The following is a 20,965-nucleotide window of genomic DNA, read 5'->3' as shown; positions in this document are numbered from 1 at the left end:
TTCACCTTTCATTATCAGCATCATATACATTCACAAGAATATAACTCAAAATATACACTAGGAAAAAGAACTTATTAAAGCACTTATACATGTTTAGATAACCCAATTTTGACCAATTTGCTTTTTTAATCTACTTTTAAGGGGGTTGAGATTTGAAATTAAAAGATCAGGGGCTTGATGTAAAATTTGGCAACTTCAAGGACCAAATTGAGAAAGTCATTCCTAGTCCAAAACAGCACTGTTTCAAACATGTGTTGTTTTCTTCCTCTTCCTCGGACACTGAAAGCCCTCCTACAAAGAAGGAAAGGAAATTGTGAAACACTGGCATCCCACTCCAACCAAAACACAAATTGCAAATCTTATCTTCATGAAGATTACTACCCCGGGGAGATAAGGATCGAACCTCAAGTGTCCAAGTCCCAGCAAAAAACCAACACCTCCCTCTTAGCCATGCTTATTGACAAGACCAAAGAGTTGATGTCTTATCCCAAGTGCAGAAGTGTCGAAGTAATAAATAACCCAGTAAGACTGGGGTTGAACCACAGGGAGATGAACTATATAAATTACAAATAATATTGTCGCACCTGGACATCGCGGCGACCTTAAAATTTTTCTTGATTATGGAAAAAGAACAGATATCTGGCATCTTGTTTTTTTAGAGAAAAGATCTCCTTTAAGGAGTTGCGACCTAGTATTACGGTCACTAGGAACCTTAACTGGTCAACAGAGATTCTATGGTACGGGACTGGTTGTGGCTAGGGAAGGTATTAGCACCCCTAACGCACCCTACCTGAGGTAAGCTGCATTGCTGGTTTTGTCTTAAATTGCTAAAAATTTGTTGATTTATGCTATGATGGTTTACTTGTAATATTCCTGACTCTGGCGTCAGTAAATAGTCAACTACGGATATTTCCAACTCTGGTGTTGGTAAATATTACGTAGCTATAAATTTAACTCAGTATTTTTATTTTTAACTCTAACATCAGTGAATAAACAAATAAAATAAATTTATTTTTATGCATGCATATATTTTTTTTGGGCTGGGCTAACCCAGCCAGCCCCACCCGGTCACTGGCCCAAGCAAGTGACCCGGCTGGGCAAACAACACGCGTGAGCTGGTTCACGCGTGTCTAAGTGTGAAGTGAATTAAAATTCACATGAACAGTATAGCATGAATTAAAACTGAAAAGCGAGAAGAGATGAAGAAAAACTTACCTGTGGTCTGCTGCTCCTGAAGATGAAGACGAAGTTGAGGGCGGTTGGTGCTCATTAGGGGCAGCTAGCATAGCAGTCACGAGGCCACCAGTGCTGGTGCCTGAATCACATCAAAGTAATCTGCCAGTCTTGCGTTTGCACCATCCAGCTTCTGGTGCAGCTGCGGGGTAAAGACGAAGACGATGGTGACGACCGGTTAGCTCTGGCCGGACGATGTCTTCACCCTCCTCGTTTCCTGTCTGTCTCGATGGTGATAAAGGCCTGAGGTGCTGCTGGTTGAATGGAAGCTCCCTCCTCTGTGTTTTCTCGTTTTCGTCTCTGTGTTGGGCTTGTTTGCCTTCCCTGTTCTGTTTTTCCTCTGTCCTCTTTTCTTGTTTCTGATTCTTTGTTCTGCTGCCTCTGGTTTTGGAGGCTGGTTGCTGAAGACTGTGACGACGATGGTCAATGCCGGTTCTCGTCTCTGCGCTTTCGTCCGCTAGTGTTTTTTCTCTGAATTTGCATCTCCTTTGCTCCTGGTTTTATATTCTGTCACCTTCAGTTCTGAGATGAAGGGACAAAGACGATGGTGGGGCTGATCCTCGTCTCTGTGTCGTTCCTCTGCTTTTCTCCCCTTCTCTGTTTCTCTGTTTTTTTTTTTTTCTGTGTTATTCGTTCTGTCTCCGTTCGTGCTTTCCCCTTTTTCTGTGGCCTTCTCTGGCTTTTATAAAGCCAGAGAATGGCCTTTCTTCACGTGTTCATGCCTCACGATTATGAGGCACGAACGCCTCTGTTTCTTTGAGAAGAAACAGGGGCAGAAAATTTGCTCTCTCCTGTCTTGTTCGTTTCCCTGTCCTTCTCCTGTTCTCCTCCCTGTTTTTTTTTCTTCTTTTTTTTTTCATCCGCCAGTTCCTCTCGCGCGCTCTCTCATCTTATCTGGCTTTATAGCCAGAGAATGCCAAGCATTTGAAACGGTCTTCAAGCCTTTACTCCAGAAACGGTTCCTGGGAAAGAAGGCGAAGAAGGCGATGAATAATCTTCTAAAAACGACGCCGTTTGTGTGATGGGAATAGCCATTTTCAATCTGATCACTGAAGTTCTGAAATCGTGTAATCAAGCCCCTGGGTAAATTGTAATTGGACCCTGTATTTCGGCGCCTTTTACATGCTAGTCCTTGGAATTTAATCTGTTGCAATTGTGCCCCCAATTAACCCCAAACTTTGGTATTTCTTCAATTAAGTCCCTGATTTCATTAATTAAATTAATTCCAAGCTCAATTAAGTCTCACGACTTATCAATTCTGCAATTAAACCCTTGATTTGATTAATTAAACTAGTTAGAAGTTTAATTAAATCTCTAAACTTCCAATCATGTTGCCCTTGACCCAAATTCATTCTTTATTTCATGTTTTATTTGTTTTTTTATCATCATTTTTCTTTTTCTTTTTTATTATCATTTTTCAGTAAATAATAATAGTAATAATAATAATTAAAATAAAAATGGTAAAAAATTGGGTTATGACAAATATATATATTTTATAAAACAAAGAGTTTATGAGAATTTTATGGGATATTAATGTAAGAATTAAACAATGATAAAACAATTGTCAAGGTTAGATGATCCACTAATGGTATTTCAAATAAGTATAGTATAAACTCTTTTTATTACTCAACTGGAAACCACACACAAAGAAGGTTCCAATCGGATTATAAATTGTTAACATGATTACATTAGTTATCTTATTCGAATAATGCTAATACTTGTAAATGTTATCAGGTATTCATGATGTTAATTTATGTTAACAACAAATCAAGTTCCTTTCATAGCACAGGTGTCGGTTATACCATACAGTTGGGCTATGAAAGTGCCAAGTATTTTTTGTAACAAGAGTTATACAACATAAATCTAGATTAGCCATTTAATAAACAAAGTATTAAGAGTGAATAAGATAACAAATACAAAACATGTTAGTATCAAACATTAAAGTCCATGTTGAGTTTATATTATATTTATTCTTACACCATTAGTGTATCCTTTTCACCTTGACATGATAAACTTAGCTAAACCTAATGTAGAAGAGGAACATAAATAAACAAGAGGAGAACATGATTATATAAGTATAGTAAATGAAATGAAAGGCATAAACAAGATATTAATGAAAGCAAAACTTAAGCATTACAAAAATATAAAGAAAGAGAGCAAGAACATGATCTTGATCTGAAAACCAAGATCCCTGAATGCATGGCAAATGCCTCCTTTTATAGGCCAAAATTCAGAACTATTGATTTGATGACTAATTGTTGAGTGGGTGGCCACCTCTTGACTTGGTAACACTCCTTATCTTCTTGTCTGCAGAAAACGTCATTGCTAGCATCAAAATTTGAACATATAGTCTTCATGAAAGTTCTAGAAAATTGTCTCAGCTTTCCAGCAAAATAAGAATCGGTGCATTTGGACTTCTAGAACTCAAGATATGGGCTGAACATTGAACAGTGTCTGGGCTACATGATAGATTCTGACTTCTCCGTTGTTGTTACCATTTGAACTCGAAAATGGCACTTTTAAATCTTGGACTCTCATGAAAGTTTTAGGCCTATATCTTAGCTTTCCATACATATAAACCAGACCTAAATCTAAGTTCTACAGCTCCAGTTAAGATCCGATAACTGAATAGTGTTCCAGTTTGGACTGAACCAGCATCTCTTTTTTTAAGCTTAGCCCTCTCTTTGTCTTCTCAATTTTAGTAGTTAAACTCATCAATCAATCATTTGATTTATGTGATAGGCCCGCATTTAAGATGAACATTTACCATAACATAAAGATATCTTATATTATTAGACATGTTATTATAAAACATGCTCTAGTTAAAGAGTTATTGATACTTTAAGTGCAAAATGATGATATAAAACCTTGATAAAATGCGCATTTAAATACTAATCACTTATCAAGAGAAAAGTCGTGCACGGAGGGAGGACCAGGGACGTTCCCTATAAATACAGATCTCCAGAGGAATAGGGGGAGGAAAAACAAAGAGCCTAAAAAAACAGAGGGAACAAATAGGAGGAAAATCGAGAGAAAAAGAGAACCAGACGGAAAAAAAAAAACAAACATAGAGAGGAGAAAAGACAGAAAACAAAGAAAGTATGATAGAAAGAAAGAGAACAAGGGAGGAAAGAGAGTAAGAAAAAAACCCCAGAAGAAACCATACAAATAAGAAGAACAAGATCAAGAAAGGAAAGAGAGTAGAAAGGAATCAAAAAAGAAAAGGTTGCCTTGCACTGCTTGGTTCTTGTTCAAAAAGTCTGCAAACCAGGTAAGCTTTTGTTCTCTCTCGTTTTGCATTTTAATTACATAGGTATTGTAGCAAGCGTGCGTGAACAGCTCACGCACGCTTGCTCTTTGGACCAGCCGGGTCACTAGCTTGGGCTAGTGACGAGGCTGGTCCGGATGGGTCCAGCCCAGCCCATACTGGTTGGGCTGGACCCAGCCCCAAAAAAAAGTTAAAAAAAAAGAGTAGGCCGGGTGTGGGCTTTATGCCCAGGCAGCCCAAATTGTGTTTACTAAGGGTGTGTTTGGCAAAACACACCCTTATGTCTTGATCATAATTTTTATGCTCATTCTAGTTTGATATTTGGCCAAATGAGCTTTTTTTCAATATTAGAAAATTCCAAAAATATTTGGGGATATTCGTTGATTTATTTATGGGCCCCTCGCACCTTGTTTTATATTTTTCCTTTGTGTTTTGTATTTTTTTCAGCTATGTGCTTAATCTGTGGACTATTACTGTTAAATGCAAATATGTTGTGCAATGCTTCTTTTTATTTCCATCTAAAAAGAGCAAATAATAATAAAGGATAAACAAAAAGAAAATGACAGAGAAATATTCTTCTTCAAATTCATTTTTTTGCAAAATTATTCACTGACGCTAGAGTCAGGAATATCACATTGTTTTGGGTTTGTGCAATATTTACCAACGCCAGAGTTGAAAATATTTGTAAAAACTGTTCATTGCCGCTAGAGTCAGGAACAAGATAGGAAGAATAAAAAAAGGAGAAAAAGAAAAAAAAAGAACATATTCTTAGCAATTGTAGACAAAATTAGCAATGCATTTTGCCTCAGGTTAAACGCTTAGGGGGTGATAACATCTTCCCTTTTTGCGTAACCAGTCCCATACCATTAGAATCTATGTTGACCAGTTAGGGTTTCTAGTGAGCATAATACTAGGTTGCGACTCCTTACACTAGACCGTTTCCACTTAAAGAACTAGATGCCAGATATTTGTTTCTTTTCCAATCAAGAAATTTTAATCGGTCATTGCGATGTCCGGGTGTGACACATGTTGGTCCCAAGACATATATGTATATATAAAGAGAGTAGATTACTCTAAACACACATAGAAATTAGTTACAAAAAATACATAATTATCATCTTACATAAAGTATTTGTCTCAGGACTTCATTACATAAGACAAACATAGATAGAATAACATCATTATGAAAGGAAAGAGTTATTGTTTTTTTTTTGTTTAAGTTACAAAATTTATTACATGCACAACAAAAGTTCCGGATGTCCTGAAGTCTGTCTATTGCCTAATTACTTGGTCCACTAATTTGCGAATGTCCTGCAACAAAGATAAATTAAGCAAAATTTCATATTACGAGCATAGTTTTACTTTTAAGTGTAACAAAAATGAGAGCACCTATTATTCCTATCAAATCTTATAGAAGTTTTCACGAATGATGATTTCATCTTCCACAATAATTACACCAAACATATATGCACATATTCATAAATTAATTAACATTCAAAATCACCAAAAATTTTGTGAAAACTTCACCATACTAGTCTTTGTAATTCAATGGTTTTTAAAACCTTTGGAAAACATCTCAACATTTGGCTTTTGCTCATTGTGAAATCAACTAAAATTCATTAGTTTCCAAAACTTTGGAAACAATCCCAACATTGACTTTTGCTTATTGTGAAAACAACTTCAATTTCATTGGTTTTCAAATACTTCAGAAACAACCCCAACATTGGCTTTCACTCATTATGAAAGCAAATTCAAATTCATTGGTTTCCAAAACTTCAGAAACAATCTCAACATTGGATTTCACACATTGCAAAAGCAATTCAATTTCATTGGTTTTCGAAATACTTCAGAAACAATCCCAACATTTGCTTTCTCTCATTGCGGAACCAACTCAAATTCATTAGTTTCTGAAACTTCAGAAACAATCCTAACATTGGCTTTCACTCATTGTGCTAGCAACTCAATTTCATTAATCCTCCCATCATATTCATAATTCATCCACATTACTTTCATGTTCAATATTCATCAATAATTCAAAAATTTATATCTAACTTTATAAGTTGGAGGCAATTTAATTTCATTCATTTCTGATAACTTTAGAAATGATCCTCATATTGGTTTTTTGCTCTTTACGAAAGCATTTCAATTACATCAATCTCACAACATAATCATAATTCATCCATATTACTTTCATACTTCAGTATTCATCATAAATTCAAAAATTCATATTTAACTTCATGCATTGTAGACTAAATTTCACTTACCTCCTTTTCTGGTCAAGTGAGCTCCTCCGATAGAAGATCCTGTATCCGGTGTTCCCCTTAAACCATACGAATATTTTTTGTTAGTACATTCTTTAACATGTTTATATAAACACAAGAAATACTTCATTTAACTTCATATCAAAACTCATGATGTTCTACAATACATGACAAAACACTAGGACGCCGCTTAGTGTTTCTTTCCTCTCTAGAGTTGTAGAACTCGTTTCTATTTGGGGTTTATTTTTAGGGTGAGGTAAGATATAAATATACAACTTAGATGAGAGGGTTAAACTTAGTTTTGTTGTTTACATGTTTAAATTCACCGAAATACTATGGCACTCGGGTTTGTCCTATAACATACAACCTGACCCTTTTCTAGTGTTTTAGCCATATCTGAAGTTATATAACTTCAAATGGAGTAAGGTTTGTTCCCTATAAAATTTAACATCATTGAACATAATTTTATACAGACATTTAACCTAAATTTTCCCATTTGTAAATCTAAATTTTTGGTTTAAAGTCTGGTGCACATTATGTCTAGAATTTTACAGTTTGGCCTATCTTTGGGGTTTTACCAATATCTAAAGTTATATAGCTCTGATTTAGTTCATTCTAGTCCCATTTAAAATTTAGCATCCAATTATACAATTTTCATAAAGGGAAACATCCAAAATTCTATTTTTAACAAGATAAAATGTCTTGTCACAAGTTAGCTAACAACATTGTCCAGATTTTCAATTTTGTATGTATAACACACAGACAATCATTTTCATGCATTTATTCCTTTTTTTTTTATCACTATTATATATAGAATATATCATTTCTACATAAATAATCACACATGGGATTTCAATCATTCAAAGATTAAGCTTCACAAGAGCATGCATCATAAGAATTTGTTTATGTGTTTGAGTTTCAGCACCTTGTAGTTTCTTGTATGATCTTACACTTGTTATTTTACCATGCATGCATAATTTAGCATCAAAAAGGTTTTCCCCCATTTCTTATTCAGATCTGGCTAAAGGCTTTCAAGCCTTCTCTTAATTATCTTTTTCATCATTGTTTTTTTTTTAAAAAAAACATCATCTAGCCTTCTTCATCTCTCATTCACACTTTATCCTTACCTTCCATCTACGCAGAAAATCCCTCATGAACCCAAATCTAAGAGCTAGTGTTTTTGAATAAAACTTGCCCAAAGTATTGGAAATTGATCTAGAAGGATGTTAGGTTGTTCCTAGCTATGTTTTTGTTTTGCCTCTCAAAGCTCTCTCTCTCAAATCTTTTGGTCTCTCTTCACTTTCCTTTAGTTGCCGCTAACCCTCTCACTTTTTCTTCCTAAATTTGTTTGGTTTCTGGTGTTTAATCTTCACTCAAACCCTTTATTTCCTCTCATAGATCTGATTGCATGTGTTTTCTCTACTTGTTTCTTTGAGAGGAGGTGTTGAAGAGAGAAAATGGCTTCTTTTCCTCCCTTCCCTTCTGTCGTCAGCCCTCCTTTTCGTCCTAGGGCTGACGGGTTTTCTCTCTCATTTTTTTTTGTTTTCATCTCTCTCTTATTCATGCCTTTTCAATTTAGTACTCTCATCTTTAGCCTTTCCCACATTAGGTCTCAATTTCTCCTTATTTAGTTATGTGTATTTCATATTTTAAGTTAGAGCTTTTGTATTTTACCAATGGGTTCCTCTCTATTTACTTAATCTCATGCATTCATGTTTTTGAGGTTTACAAATCTTATCAGAGATTCAAATGGTAAGAGACCGGTTGTGGCCAGGGAAGGTATTAGCACCCCTAGCACACCCTACATAAGGTAAGTTGCATTGTGTGGTTTGAATGTGGTTTAAAGATTTTGATGGGTTCCTAATCAGTGGTATATATATGGCATAGGATGAGAATTTTTTCGAATGAATAAATCTAGCATTTTGAATTTATTATGGGCTCATGTGCCCAAATAAATTCTTATAGACAAGTTTTCCGCAATTCATGTATTGCGATAAAAATACTCTCAATTAAAATTGGTGAATATTTAAAATAATAATGAGAATTTTTCTGCTCAACTCCTGACATTAAAATTGGTCCATCATTTATACTAGAATGTTGACCACTAATTCCATGAATTAAATTTTGTAGAGGTTATTGAAATAAAGACCACGTTCTCATGGATCCAATAAAATGATTATTAAATCCAAAATGCATGCTAATATATATTTTGTAAAAATGCCAAAACACAACATGTATTTTTATATATCTATATTTTAAGCAAAAAGATGATTTTTTTTTTAATTTTTGAGAGAATTGGCCGTATGTAATACGCAAAAAGACACTTTTTTATTTTATTATTATTTATTATATTTTTTTTGTTTTTTCGAAAGCCATGTTGGCCAAAAAAAAACAATTTTTCTTGAAATAAAAACTACCAAAAACAAGCCTAAAGGGTGTTTGCCAAACACACCCTTAAACCAAAGAAAACTTGACAAAAAAAAAAAAAAACCAAACCAAACAAGGGCTAAGAACTGACTCGATTTTGACCTGACTGGATTGATCCAAAAACAAACAAAATAAGGACTCAAACCCAAAATAGATTCAACATATGATCAAACATAGAAAGAATGAAGAACACCAAAAACATTCAAAGGTAAACCCAGCAACACAAACATCAAACCATACTAGATTTCAAGCAATAAAAGGAAAGGTTTATTGTAGCATCAACTGCTCAAATGTCTTTGCGAAGATGGACATACCTCTGCAACTCAAGTTTGCTTAACAGCATCTGCCAAGTTCCAGACTTGTTGCCTCGACTCCATTAAATCCAATGCAACCATTGTTTTTCTAGGTGGTAATCTCGACAAGAGATGTTAATATCATGGTGGGGTCTTGGGCCATTCATTTGAATGGTGAGCAAGAAGCGAATTGAGTTTTCAAAAGATGATGTCATCGGCCATATTGTCACCACAACATCCTCAAAATGACAAATGATCGAAAATGCTTGGCAAACACAGATATTGCCAGAAAGGTTGATCCAAGAAGGGTGTTAAATTGTCAGTTATTTTGTTATGGAGTTTTATCATTCTACATTTTGTTTTGGGATCACGTCTTATCCTTTAACAAAAACATGTTTTTTCCTTGTCTCTTTGTTGTTCTGAAAGCATGAGATGTTTATTTCAATGCGTATTTTGATAAAATTTTTTGATCAAACTCCAACACGTAAAATTAAGGCTAATCAATCCTAAAAGATTAAAAGTCTTTTGATTACAGAAATGACTTAATGTGTGTTGAAATGACATGAGATGACCAAACAATTTTGAACTCATACATGAAACTGAACCACAAACCATATAACTAGGTTTTAGTAGTATGCATAATGACATGAGTGGATTCGGTAGTTATGGACTCGTGAATCATGCTTCTTATAAGTCCAAATCATTACACTAGACAAAGTCAAAATTTATCGGTTCTAACCGACCTTGCTTGAAATGAGAAAATGTCATCTTTGATATCCCTTCACTTTCTAAAGGTTATATCCCTTGTATCCCATTTTGAGCCTGATAGAATATTTCTTTTTAAAAGAAACCCTAACCATGATCACACCCCACACTGGGGGCAAATGAGAGATATTTTGAAGACACTAATAGAATCAATTTGTAAAAGAAAGGCTTAGAACAAAAGTCTAATGATTGAGAAAGGGCTAGAAGAAGAAAAGTCATAGATTGAGGGCCATCCAAAGAAACTTTGAGGAAGGCTATGTAAAAGCAAAAAAAAAAAGGTGGAAAGGAAGGACAATGCCTATCAATTCTAAGAGGGGCAAAATAGGTTTCAATTGAAGAAAGACACAGCAAATGCCAAAAGTCAACACCAAAAAAATCAAGTTTCATGTCTTTTGGTGTGTCTAGGATAAAGCCTATAGTGTCTTCAAAAAGATTAGATTGGTTATTCATCAAAGAAAAAGCTGGATTTGCATTATGACCTATGTTAAAAGAATTCTGATCTTTGAGATTAACAAGGTTATAGGTTACTTTCTCTATAAAGACAACAAGAGGAAAAGAGATTGATGAATAATTGATGTTGATCCTAAGTTCTTGAAACCTCAAACACCTTTTGAGCTTGTGAAATTCCTTTCTTTCATAACCATGAACCATAGCCTGCATTACGTGCTTTAAAAAGCCCTTTTTAATCAAGTAAGCAATCTGAACCGATAAATGACGATCTCAAAACTTGAAGAGTTGTTCCATAAGGGTCGTGACTTCATGAATCAAGCTACTGGTTATTATGCATGCTGATAAAATTGGTACTAAGAAAAAGAAACAATCTTTCTTGATAAAGTCTCAAGTTTTGACTTGAACATCTTGTTTCTTGAAATCCACAAAAGGTCACCTCATCACAGACCATTAAAAGATATATCCAAAATCAGAGTTTAAAATGGATACAAAGAACCATGGAAAAGCCATTTTAATCTTACAATGGGTCAATTTTTGTTTTAAAAATACAAGACAATTAAAAGATTGCATATTTGGAATGGCGTGTGTTGGGTTTTTTTTATCGAAGAAGCTTGATTTTCAAAATCTTTTCCAAAACTGACATCTCTCTTATTTCATTTCAACAATTAGACTTGAATAGAAATGATCTTTGAAATATGAGAGTTGATTCCAGAACAAGATTGTCAAACAAGAAGAACATTGACCGAATTTGCAAAATCCTTAACAAGAATGACATCAACACTTCTTGACACCCTTTGAAAAGCTGAGCGGTTGGGGTAATACAGTGGACCTTGAGACGGAAAATAAATAGTATTCAGATCAGCTAGGAGCGAAGAAAGATGTTCAAATGATAAATCAGTGAACGAACATATTCAGATCAACTGAGGGCAAAGACAATCCATGATATAGTGAATTTCAACAACAATTGATGAGCAACACTGCATCTGAAGGACATCTTCATCTTGGGTTATCCTCTGAAACATGGCTATGATTTCTAACAAATGTTATTGTGTAGTTGCATTCTAATAAATGGAGAAAAAACCCCCACCAAGATTGATTGTGGGACCATCTGTTTTGTAGCTCAAAGGCAGACTTCACCGCATGAATATGGGTGATAAATTGAACATCATTGATAATTCCAATGCATTTCTTTTTATAATCTGATTAGATGAACTGAGAGGAATCTCTTGAGAAGAACACTGAGCATTCAACAAAAGAGCCTTTTACTGAAGCTATGAGATGCATGTCTAGATAATTCGACGTTTCCAAAAAGGTAGATGATAACATATACTTGAAGGGTATGTTTCAATTGGAGGCAAGTTCATGACTGATTTACAATCTAAGACGAGGTGGACACTAGAAAACCTCTTGATGTGTATTGGCAAGAGGTACACATCCAATCAGAGAACAATTCTCAAAAGAATCCAGAAGAGGAATGATTGATTAAGCTTCTTAATGATGAATCAAACAACACCACACTTATGGGTAGAGTCAAGCTTGATAAACAACGAGAGCAGTAATCTTCGCATGCAGCCTAGGATGGGCACTGCATTTATAGCTGAGTGGATGGCTAGCACATGAATGAGTCAATGCATCGAAAGAATAAAGAAGGCTTTGGAATGCAAACAAACGCACCCTATGACAATGGAGCATCAAAGAGAGGGGACCTATATTTCAAATCAGGTAAGGATGCATGCATGTCATCTAACCTCAAATCATTGCACACATATTTTTTAGTTATGACAGAAAAATCCTTGACGAAGTCTAGTGAGATTGTGGACAACGAAAGAAACATTGCATTGATGATAACAAAGAATCGATTTTGATCATGGAATAAGAAGAAGATTAAATGAACCCTACCATTAGGAAAATCTCAAAGAAATGAGAAGATCAACCTTGTCATCAGGAGGAGTTTTCAGGTCAACCCTGCAATCGAGAAGCACCAAGTTTTCAAAACCCCACGATCGGGAATTATTAAGTCAACCCTGCAATCAGGAAGCATCAATTTTTCCAACCATGTCATCCTTTCAGGACTTCATCAAGTAAGTCATATTTTTTTTTATCATCTTGGGTATGTCACCCATTACAATGAGACCATCTTCCACTTGGGTAGGTCACACATTACAATGAGACCACACTCCACATCTTTCACCTGGATAGGTCACCCATTAGAATGAGATCACTTTTTACACACAAACTTTGGTTCTGGTTAAAGGGGATCGTCATATGGGATCTCAGGTTTGCCCAACCATACAGATAGTGGTTCTGGTTAAAGAGGATCGCCAGAAGGGATCTCAGGTTAGCCCAACCACACACAGAATATTGGTTATGGTTAAAGGGGATCGCCAGAAGGGATCTCAGGTTAGCCCAACCACGCAGATTTTGGTTCATGTTAAAGTGGATCGCTGGATGGGATTTCAGGTTAGCCCAACCGCAACACTGATTTTAGCTTTGTTTAAAGGAAGTCGCCAAATGGGATTTCAAGTTGACCAAGCTACACACAGAGACATTGGTTCTAGTTAAAGGAGATCGTCAGATGGGATCTCAGGTTGATCGAGCCATCAATATTATCTTAGCATTGGAAGAAAAGTGAGAAGAACCCTACCATTAGGAAATTCTCAAAAGAAAAAAAAAAAAAAGTTCAAACCCTGCCATCAGGAAGAACATTTTATTTGGCTCTGGTTAAAGGAGATCACTAGATGGGATCTTAGGTTAAAAAAAAGGAAAAAAAAAAGAAAAAGAGAAAGAAGAGAAAGAAAAGAAAAGGAAACAGAAAAAGAAAAAAGTAAAGTCTTTAGATGAGTGGATCATTCAGCAAGTTAGGAAGACAAGAAGATATGTTTTCTTTACAAAGCTTACTATGCAAAACATTGAGGAGTTTTGCTTCGTAAGCATTGTAAAGAGGGGGCATCTGTTGCTACACAATGTTTTACCCATGTTTTTGATAAATTTTCAGAAAAAAAACCAAAAATAGCAAAAAACAACGAAAACCCCAAAAAAATGCATTTTGGATATATTTGCATTGTTTTTAGCATTTTCAACATCGTCTCAAAAGAATTGAAATTTTCAAAGGTATTTTGAACGCGTTCAACTTTTAACGCATTATTTTTACAATCATTAATTTTCCTCGTTAAGTCGACGTTGATATCGCTTGTTTTCAAAGAAAATATAAAAAAATAGAAAAATCAAAATTTACAGAAATTAAAGAAATTAAGGGACCAATGTGTTTGTGGCCAAGCCACACTTCTCCTATAAATACAAGTGTACACAACACACACAAAGGAGAGAGGGGAAATTTTGAAAAAACCAAGGGAAAGACAAGGAAACCTAAACCTAAATCCATCTCTATTCAACCACCCGCACTTCCCATACCCAGCAAACCAGCCGCCACCACCCAGCAGCTACTGCCTCTACACCCAGATGCCATTGCTCTTTTTTCCCTCCGACCGGGCAGCCACTACCATCTCCATAGCGGCTTCGACGGTCGCAGGCGACAATAACAAAGTCAGCCTCGTAGCAACCTAACAGCCAGATCTGCCATCAGCAGAAGGAAAAAACGAATCGTGAGGAAAAGTGACTGGAAGGCTTTAAACAGATCTTAAAAAAAATTAAAATAGATTGCTTGTGGTTTCTTGTTGCAGGTGATGGTGGTTCTCACTGCCGGCAAGGAAGGAAAGGGCGGAAGAAGCGAAGCCAAATCCACCTGATTTCAAGGTCCTGTATGCGGCGGCGCGTGAACCCACGCACCGCTAGTAGTGGTGGCGCGTGGAGAAGACGCGCCGCCACGGATCCTGCAGTTCCAGAAGTCTTCCCCTGCAATTCCTGGATTTTTTAGGGTCTATTTTGTAATTTTTGAATTGTATAATGTATTGTTTTGATTTATTTTAATTTTTATTATTATTTTATAACATGTAAATGTGTGTGTGTGAGAAAAACATAATGAAAAAAAAATTGTGTGTGTTTGTATTTTCTTTTATGTATGTTTTAGAATTATAAAATCAAAAAGAAAAAAAAAGAATTTTATGTTTTGATTTGCACATGACCAGGATTTTGATCTTATACATAAGATATATATAAAAAAAGTTTGTTTTGTTTTTTTATTGATGTTAGAAACGTTAAATTTTCTTTGTCTGATAAGATAAGGATTTTCTTACTGAGGAGAACTTTTTTTTTCTTTTTTTATACGCAAGAAGATAAATTGTCAAAACTTTTAAATTACATCGAACCACGAAGCAGCTTACCTCAGGTAGGGTGCACTAGAGGTGCTAATACCTTTCCTAGCCACAACCAGTCCCTTACTCGTGAATCTCTGACAAGACCAGTACACTTGGGTTTTCTAGTAACCCTAAACCAAATACTAGGTGGCGACTCCTAAGAACTAACAAGCAAACGAATGAAAATCACCTTTGACGCCGTTCATATTATAGCAACATATCACAAGGTTCTTATCATGCAAAAATCAGAATTTATTTTCCTCTTATTTAACCCACAATGGCCGGCCACTCTTGTCCTTTTGGTCATTGGTGTTTCTTTAGTATTTTTGCATGGTTACATGTTTAAGGCAACCTACACTACTCTAATTAACTTAATTTCAACCATTTCTGCAATTCCCCCAAATTTCACTTAAGAACCCTAATTTTCAAACTTCAAATCGGTTCACAATTCTTTACTGAATTTAAATTTGTTTTTACAATTGATTTAGAGCTTCTTACCTTGAGGAAATTTGGGTGTAAATTCTGATTTGATTGAAGATTTTTAACTCCCCCCTCCTTGCATGTAGTCGGCCCCTCCCCTCTTTTTCCTTCACAATTTCTTCACTTTACTTCTTGTTAATTCCTTGTCAAATGATGTTTTTTTCTACCTAGTAATCTAAAACTTGTGTAAACTTAACAATTTAGTTGTTTTTCTCTCAAATTTGGTGAAGGAAAAATCTGAAATCTTCCCCCTATTTCTCTCTCAAATGTTTGGCCACATAGAGGAGAGAATGTGATATTTATAGTCTCATTCTCTTTTAATTATACTTTGGCCGATTCTTTCATCCTTTTTTACAATTGAATTATTCCTCTTTTCTTCTTTTTAAATCCCCCGTAGCAATTTAATTTATTTGATTTTCTCCAAATATTTAACCATCTCCATTTTTTTTTATAAAGGTTTATTCTCGGGTTTTACAGTGAAAAGTCTCATAAATCTCTATTTAGGAGAAATGGATTGCTATACCTAGAGTGCTAGATTTCTATTTTATGACTTACATAGTTTTTTTTGTCTAACAGACAACCTCTTCAAAAATAAGAGGCATAACTTTATATTTATAGGGAATCCTAAAAACCTATAAATGACAAAATATTTATTTTCCCTTTAAATAATATTCATATTATTTAAGGATAATTTAATAATTTAATCAATCAAGTCACTACTTGATTATTCTAGGACTAGAATTATAATCCATGAATTAAAAACAATTCTAGTGCTTAATTTCTAAAATTATTTTCAATCTAGGCACACTTGATTAATTATTTCAATTTAATTTATGACTAATAGTTCTTAATGTGTGTGACCCATTAGGTTCCTAATATGTTGACCCAAATATAAATTATAATTCTAAATGAATAGAATTAAATAAATTAAACAATTTAATTTATTATCAATTCAATAATTGATTAATTTATATTTGAAGATCAAATGCACCGTCTAGAAACGTATTATGATCCCTCAAATATTAGGAAAGTCATAAGTGGTTTAACTTAACCTTTCAATGATTGCTTTCTCAGTGTAATAATTATCCTTTCATCAATAATATTTCGATTTAGACATTTTATCATGGAGTGTGTGTGTCATGTCAAATCATATTTGTTCGCAACATTATAGTCATTGATCCTTTGAATAAGATTTGAAACTCTTTTCAAATCTCATTCTACCTTGCACAAGAATTTAATAATCAATACTATTTGAGAACATGTGGAATAATTTTTTTAATTCACCTAGGGTGATGAATCTTCTCTTGATCACTCAAATACTTTCATATAGTTCATGTTATATCCAATGTTTGCCCATGTGTTACCTTTACCAAAATAATATGTAACATGATCAAAAAATAACACTCTTTATATAAAATAACTTAGTGATCTCAAGTCTAAGGATCACTTACACAACCTTCATGTGAGCATTTCCAAAGACACAAATGATATCTTCATATGGAATTCTCATACGTGTCAGTTCAATGTACATATTATCTGTCAAACACCTGCATACTAGTTTTACGTATATCTAATACCTCAATTTCTGAGATCAATTGATTCTTTTCATAAAGGAAGTAACATAATATGTACTAGTCTCAACAACTATAATATATGTCCATTATTAAAAGCATAGTTTTGAAACCCGACCCGGTCATCAACCCGATCAAGTGATCGGGTCACGGGTCAGATGGGTTGACCCGGGTCAACCCAAAAAAAAAACACCTATAAAAAAAACATATAACTAGTTACAATGCAACACTTACATAAACCAAATTTAAATTATAAACCAACAACATAAATTTAATTCAATATCCAAAACACAAACCAAATATAAATTCTAAAATATTTAAAATAAAACATCTAACCACATAAATTCTAAAATATTTAAAACAAAACATCCAACAACATAAATTCAAAATCAACAACACATTCACTTTTATTGAATGAACACATTAAATTCTTTTGTGTCCATAGGAGCAAAATTTGGATGAAATGTCGATGGAATTGAGCCAATCTCGTCAACACCTAATAAATCATCAACATGCTCCTTTGAAACTTCATCGTCACAATCATCTTCAATATCATTAACATTTATGACATCTACATTTCAAACACAATTAATAAATAAATATTATGTGTTAAACAAAATTTATTTTAAATAATATTTATCACTAAATAATCAATCATTAATTACCATCATCTAAAGTATCTTGTATGGTCATAGTTGATAGAGCTTGGTGAAAACTCTCTGCTTCTTTAGTTGTCAAGATTGACAGGTCATCTTCTACTACCTAATTTTCAATGTCAGAATTGTCTCAACATTAATTGGATCATAATTTCATCCTTTCCAATAATTTCTATATATTAAAAGTGAAGATAAACACAATATAAGTATTAATAATGTTACCAAACAAGATAAAATAATATTTAAGGAATTAGAGAAAAGAAAAATAATTTTGTTTCAATCTTAGATTGCAATGGACGTAAACAAGGTCATTAAGCTTTTGGTGCTCCAATCTATTTCTCTTCTTGGAATGAATATGTTCAAACATACTCCAATTTCTCTCACATCCCGAAGAACTACAAGTTTGACTTAACACTCGTATAGCCAACTATTGTAGATTTGGAGCGCTGGTTCCATATGTCATCCACCATTCATCTATACAAAAAAATAATAAGTAAAAGGAGACTATGTCAAATAATATTTTTAAATATAAAAATTATATATCTGGAGGCATAAGGGTGCGATTATTTATTGCGGACACTCGACCAAAGTCATGTTCAGCATTCCTAAACAACTTCATCTCACTTGTAATCTTACTTTGCAATGGTAGATTTCCATGTGCATACTTCTCAAGAACATCTAGAAGTCCAGAAATGGTGCTCATATGTTTATCCATTATATTTGCATCATATTGAAATAGAGGATTCAACCAAAATGTCGCTGCATAAAGATTTCTATAAAGTTGTCCATCCCACCGATTATTGATAATGTCTATGAAACGTTTCACTCTAGCCTTTCTCTTTTGAAATCTCCTCATCATTTCTTCTTTTGCATGATGAATAGCATCATACAAATATCCCATCGAAGGTCTATCATCACCATCAACCATTCGTAGAACTCGAATTAAAGGCTCATTCATTCACACAATTATTGCACATTCTTCCCAAAACAGAGAGTCTAGCACACTCTCAACAAACTTTTTTCCTTTGCTATCTTTAGCATAAGCAGATGAGACCCATTCCCTAGATGTCACCATAGCTCTCAACTCATCTTTATGAGCTAAAATGCTTTGCAATGTAATGAAATTGGTAGCAAAACGAGTAGGAGCTGGACAAAGTATTTATTTTCCTCCAGTGAACTTCCTCATCAAATACAATGGATAACAATGATTATAAATGTATTTTGTGATACCAGAAGCATGCTCAACAACACAACAAAATGACTGCAATTTACCAATGTCCTGGAGTATGAGGTTGATGCAATGAGCAGCACAAGGAGACCAAAATATTGAAGGGAATTCTTCCATCAATAACTTGCCAGCAACAACATAATTTGCAGCATTATCAGTCACCATATGCATAATGTTTTCTACCCCAACATACAAAACAACCTCTCTAAACAACTGATACAACAATCTAGCAGTCTTTGAGACATCTGATACATCCATAATTTTCAAAAAAACTGCTCCTTTAGGACAATATACTAAGAAGTTAATTAAAGTCCTCCTCTTCTGATTTGTCCATCCATCAGCCATTAATGTGCAACCAGTCTTCTTCCAAATCTCTCAATAAGTCTCAACATAAATCTTGACTTCATCAACCGCTTTTGCCAAGTAATAACCACGAATAGCATGCAAGTTTGGTCATTTATAACCAGGACCCATGGCTATTACAACATCTATGGCATGCTGATAATACACAGAGTTAACAACATTAAATGGCACACATGCATCAATCATCCACTTCGTTAAAGCAAGATCACACCGTTCAACTGCTTCCTTCCTTTGCCAATAATTCTGAAGAGACTTTTGAGCACCAGGAGTTGTTCTCTGCATGAAATATGTCCCTAATGTTGCAGATTTCTTCTGCTTTCAATAACTTGTAGTCGATTGTTTTACAGTGCTGGTGCTTTGAATCTTTTTCTTTTTTGCAATCTTCGGTGGTAACATATGTTTTTTAGTATTGACATCCTCATCATCCTCATCATCATCATCACCATGATCATCATCTTCTAAGTGCCTAATCATCATCTCTTCATGCTCCCTTTATTGTGCATTAAATGGATTGAAATTTGCTTGCATTTCTCTAACTTTTTTTTTTGTTTCAGCATTTCCTTTAAGATTCAAAACCATTTGATGTCGAACATCAGGAGGACATTTGCGACATTGTTCAACTTCTCCTTTAGCTCCAGCTAAATGTTGTTTAAATCGATTAATACCACCACCCGCAAATACTTTAGCACAATATAAACAAACTAATTTAGTTTTTTTACATCCAACACTAAGTTCAGGAGCTTCTCTACAATGACCCCATGCTAAATCTGTTCTTCCTCTGTTACCACTTGACATGGAAATTGAAGGTTGAGATGATTGGGTCGTTGAAAGATCACTACTTGGAGTACTACCATCATGTGAAGACATTTTAAGACCTGACATAATTTATAATAGGGAATATAATTTCAAGCCAACTCACTTTGCAATCCATTCATTAGATTAACAATGACAGCCTCATTGTTAATCACACATAACAGAAAAAGACTACTCAGTTGATGCTCTAGGAAATTAACAATGGCAGCCCCATGGTTTTCATTCAATGTAAAAGAATTAACAATGCAATTGACACAATACAAATTCAACACAATACACTGAATACAGACACCACAGATTCAACACAATGCTCTAGGAAATTAACAAATCTAATTAGGCAAAAGAATTAACAATGCTCTAGGAAATTAACAAATTAACAATGCAATTGAAATCGATAACAAATAGAATCATGGTTTCATTTTGTTGGCTTGTAATTCAACACAATTGTAACAAACTAACAATTCAATTCCACACAATACAGACACCACCACACAGCTAACTTATAACTGCCGAATCATGGTAACACCGTAACAGCATCAAAAGAATCATGGTAATAAGCATCAAATCATACACAAACAGAATCACGGTAACAACATTCTAGAGTTCATCATCGATTAACATTAAAAACTGCAAACAGCAGAGTTTTCATTTTTTTGGCAGAAGTTGAAATCGAGCTGCAGAAAAGAAAAGACAGAAATTGATTCAGAAATCAGCCTAGAGAAACAAACCTAAGGTGACTGGGCTGCGAATGAATCAACGAACAACGAATCGATGTCAGCGATTGAAATTGATGCCAGAAATTGGGCTGCGAAGGAATCGGTGCCAGTAATTCAGAAAACGACCAAGAATAAAGAAAACAGAGAGTGAAAGAAGGAGATTCAAACCTTTTTCGCAGAGAAACAAC

At 34.5% G+C, this 20,965-nt stretch overlaps 1 protein-coding gene across 1 annotated transcript; it reads right to left on the bottom strand.

The window, feature by feature from the left end:
- Positions 1-1,325: 1,325 nt before the first annotated feature.
- Positions 1,326-19,143, bottom strand: LOC127904206 (uncharacterized). Its single transcript, XM_052446513.1, has 5 exons — positions 18,888-19,143; positions 18,674-18,803; positions 18,238-18,565; positions 14,109-14,270; positions 1,326-1,727 (listed from the first exon to the last, which is right to left on the bottom strand). Exons 1-5 carry the CDS (start codon positions 19,141-19,143, stop codon positions 1,326-1,328), a joined length of 1,278 nt encoding a protein of 425 aa, XP_052302473.1.
- Positions 19,144-20,965: the final 1,822 nt, after the last annotated feature.

The sequence above is a fragment of the Populus trichocarpa genome, chromosome 13 (assembly GCF_000002775.5).
Source record: "Populus trichocarpa isolate Nisqually-1 chromosome 13, P.trichocarpa_v4.1, whole genome shotgun sequence".
Classification (NCBI taxonomy): Eukaryota; Viridiplantae; Streptophyta; class Magnoliopsida; order Malpighiales; family Salicaceae; genus Populus; species Populus trichocarpa.
The sequence above is the reverse complement of the archived record's forward strand: the minus strand, read 5'-3'. Positions and strand labels throughout refer to the sequence as shown.

Bases quoted from the DNA above. Each gene is read 5' to 3' on its own strand.
- LOC127904206 (XM_052446513.1), bottom strand. From the start codon at position 19,143: ATGGATGTATCAGATGTCTCAAAGACTGCTAGATTGTTGTATCAGTTG. The intron at 18,804-18,887 runs GTATCACAAAAT...TACTTTGTCCAG, and splicing joins TGTTGTTGAGCATGCTTCTG to CTCCTACTCGTTTTGCTACC. The intron at 14,271-18,237 runs GTGTCCGCAATA...TGCTGATGGCAG, and splicing joins CTGAACATGACTTTGGTCGA to ATCTGGCTGTTAGGTTGCTA.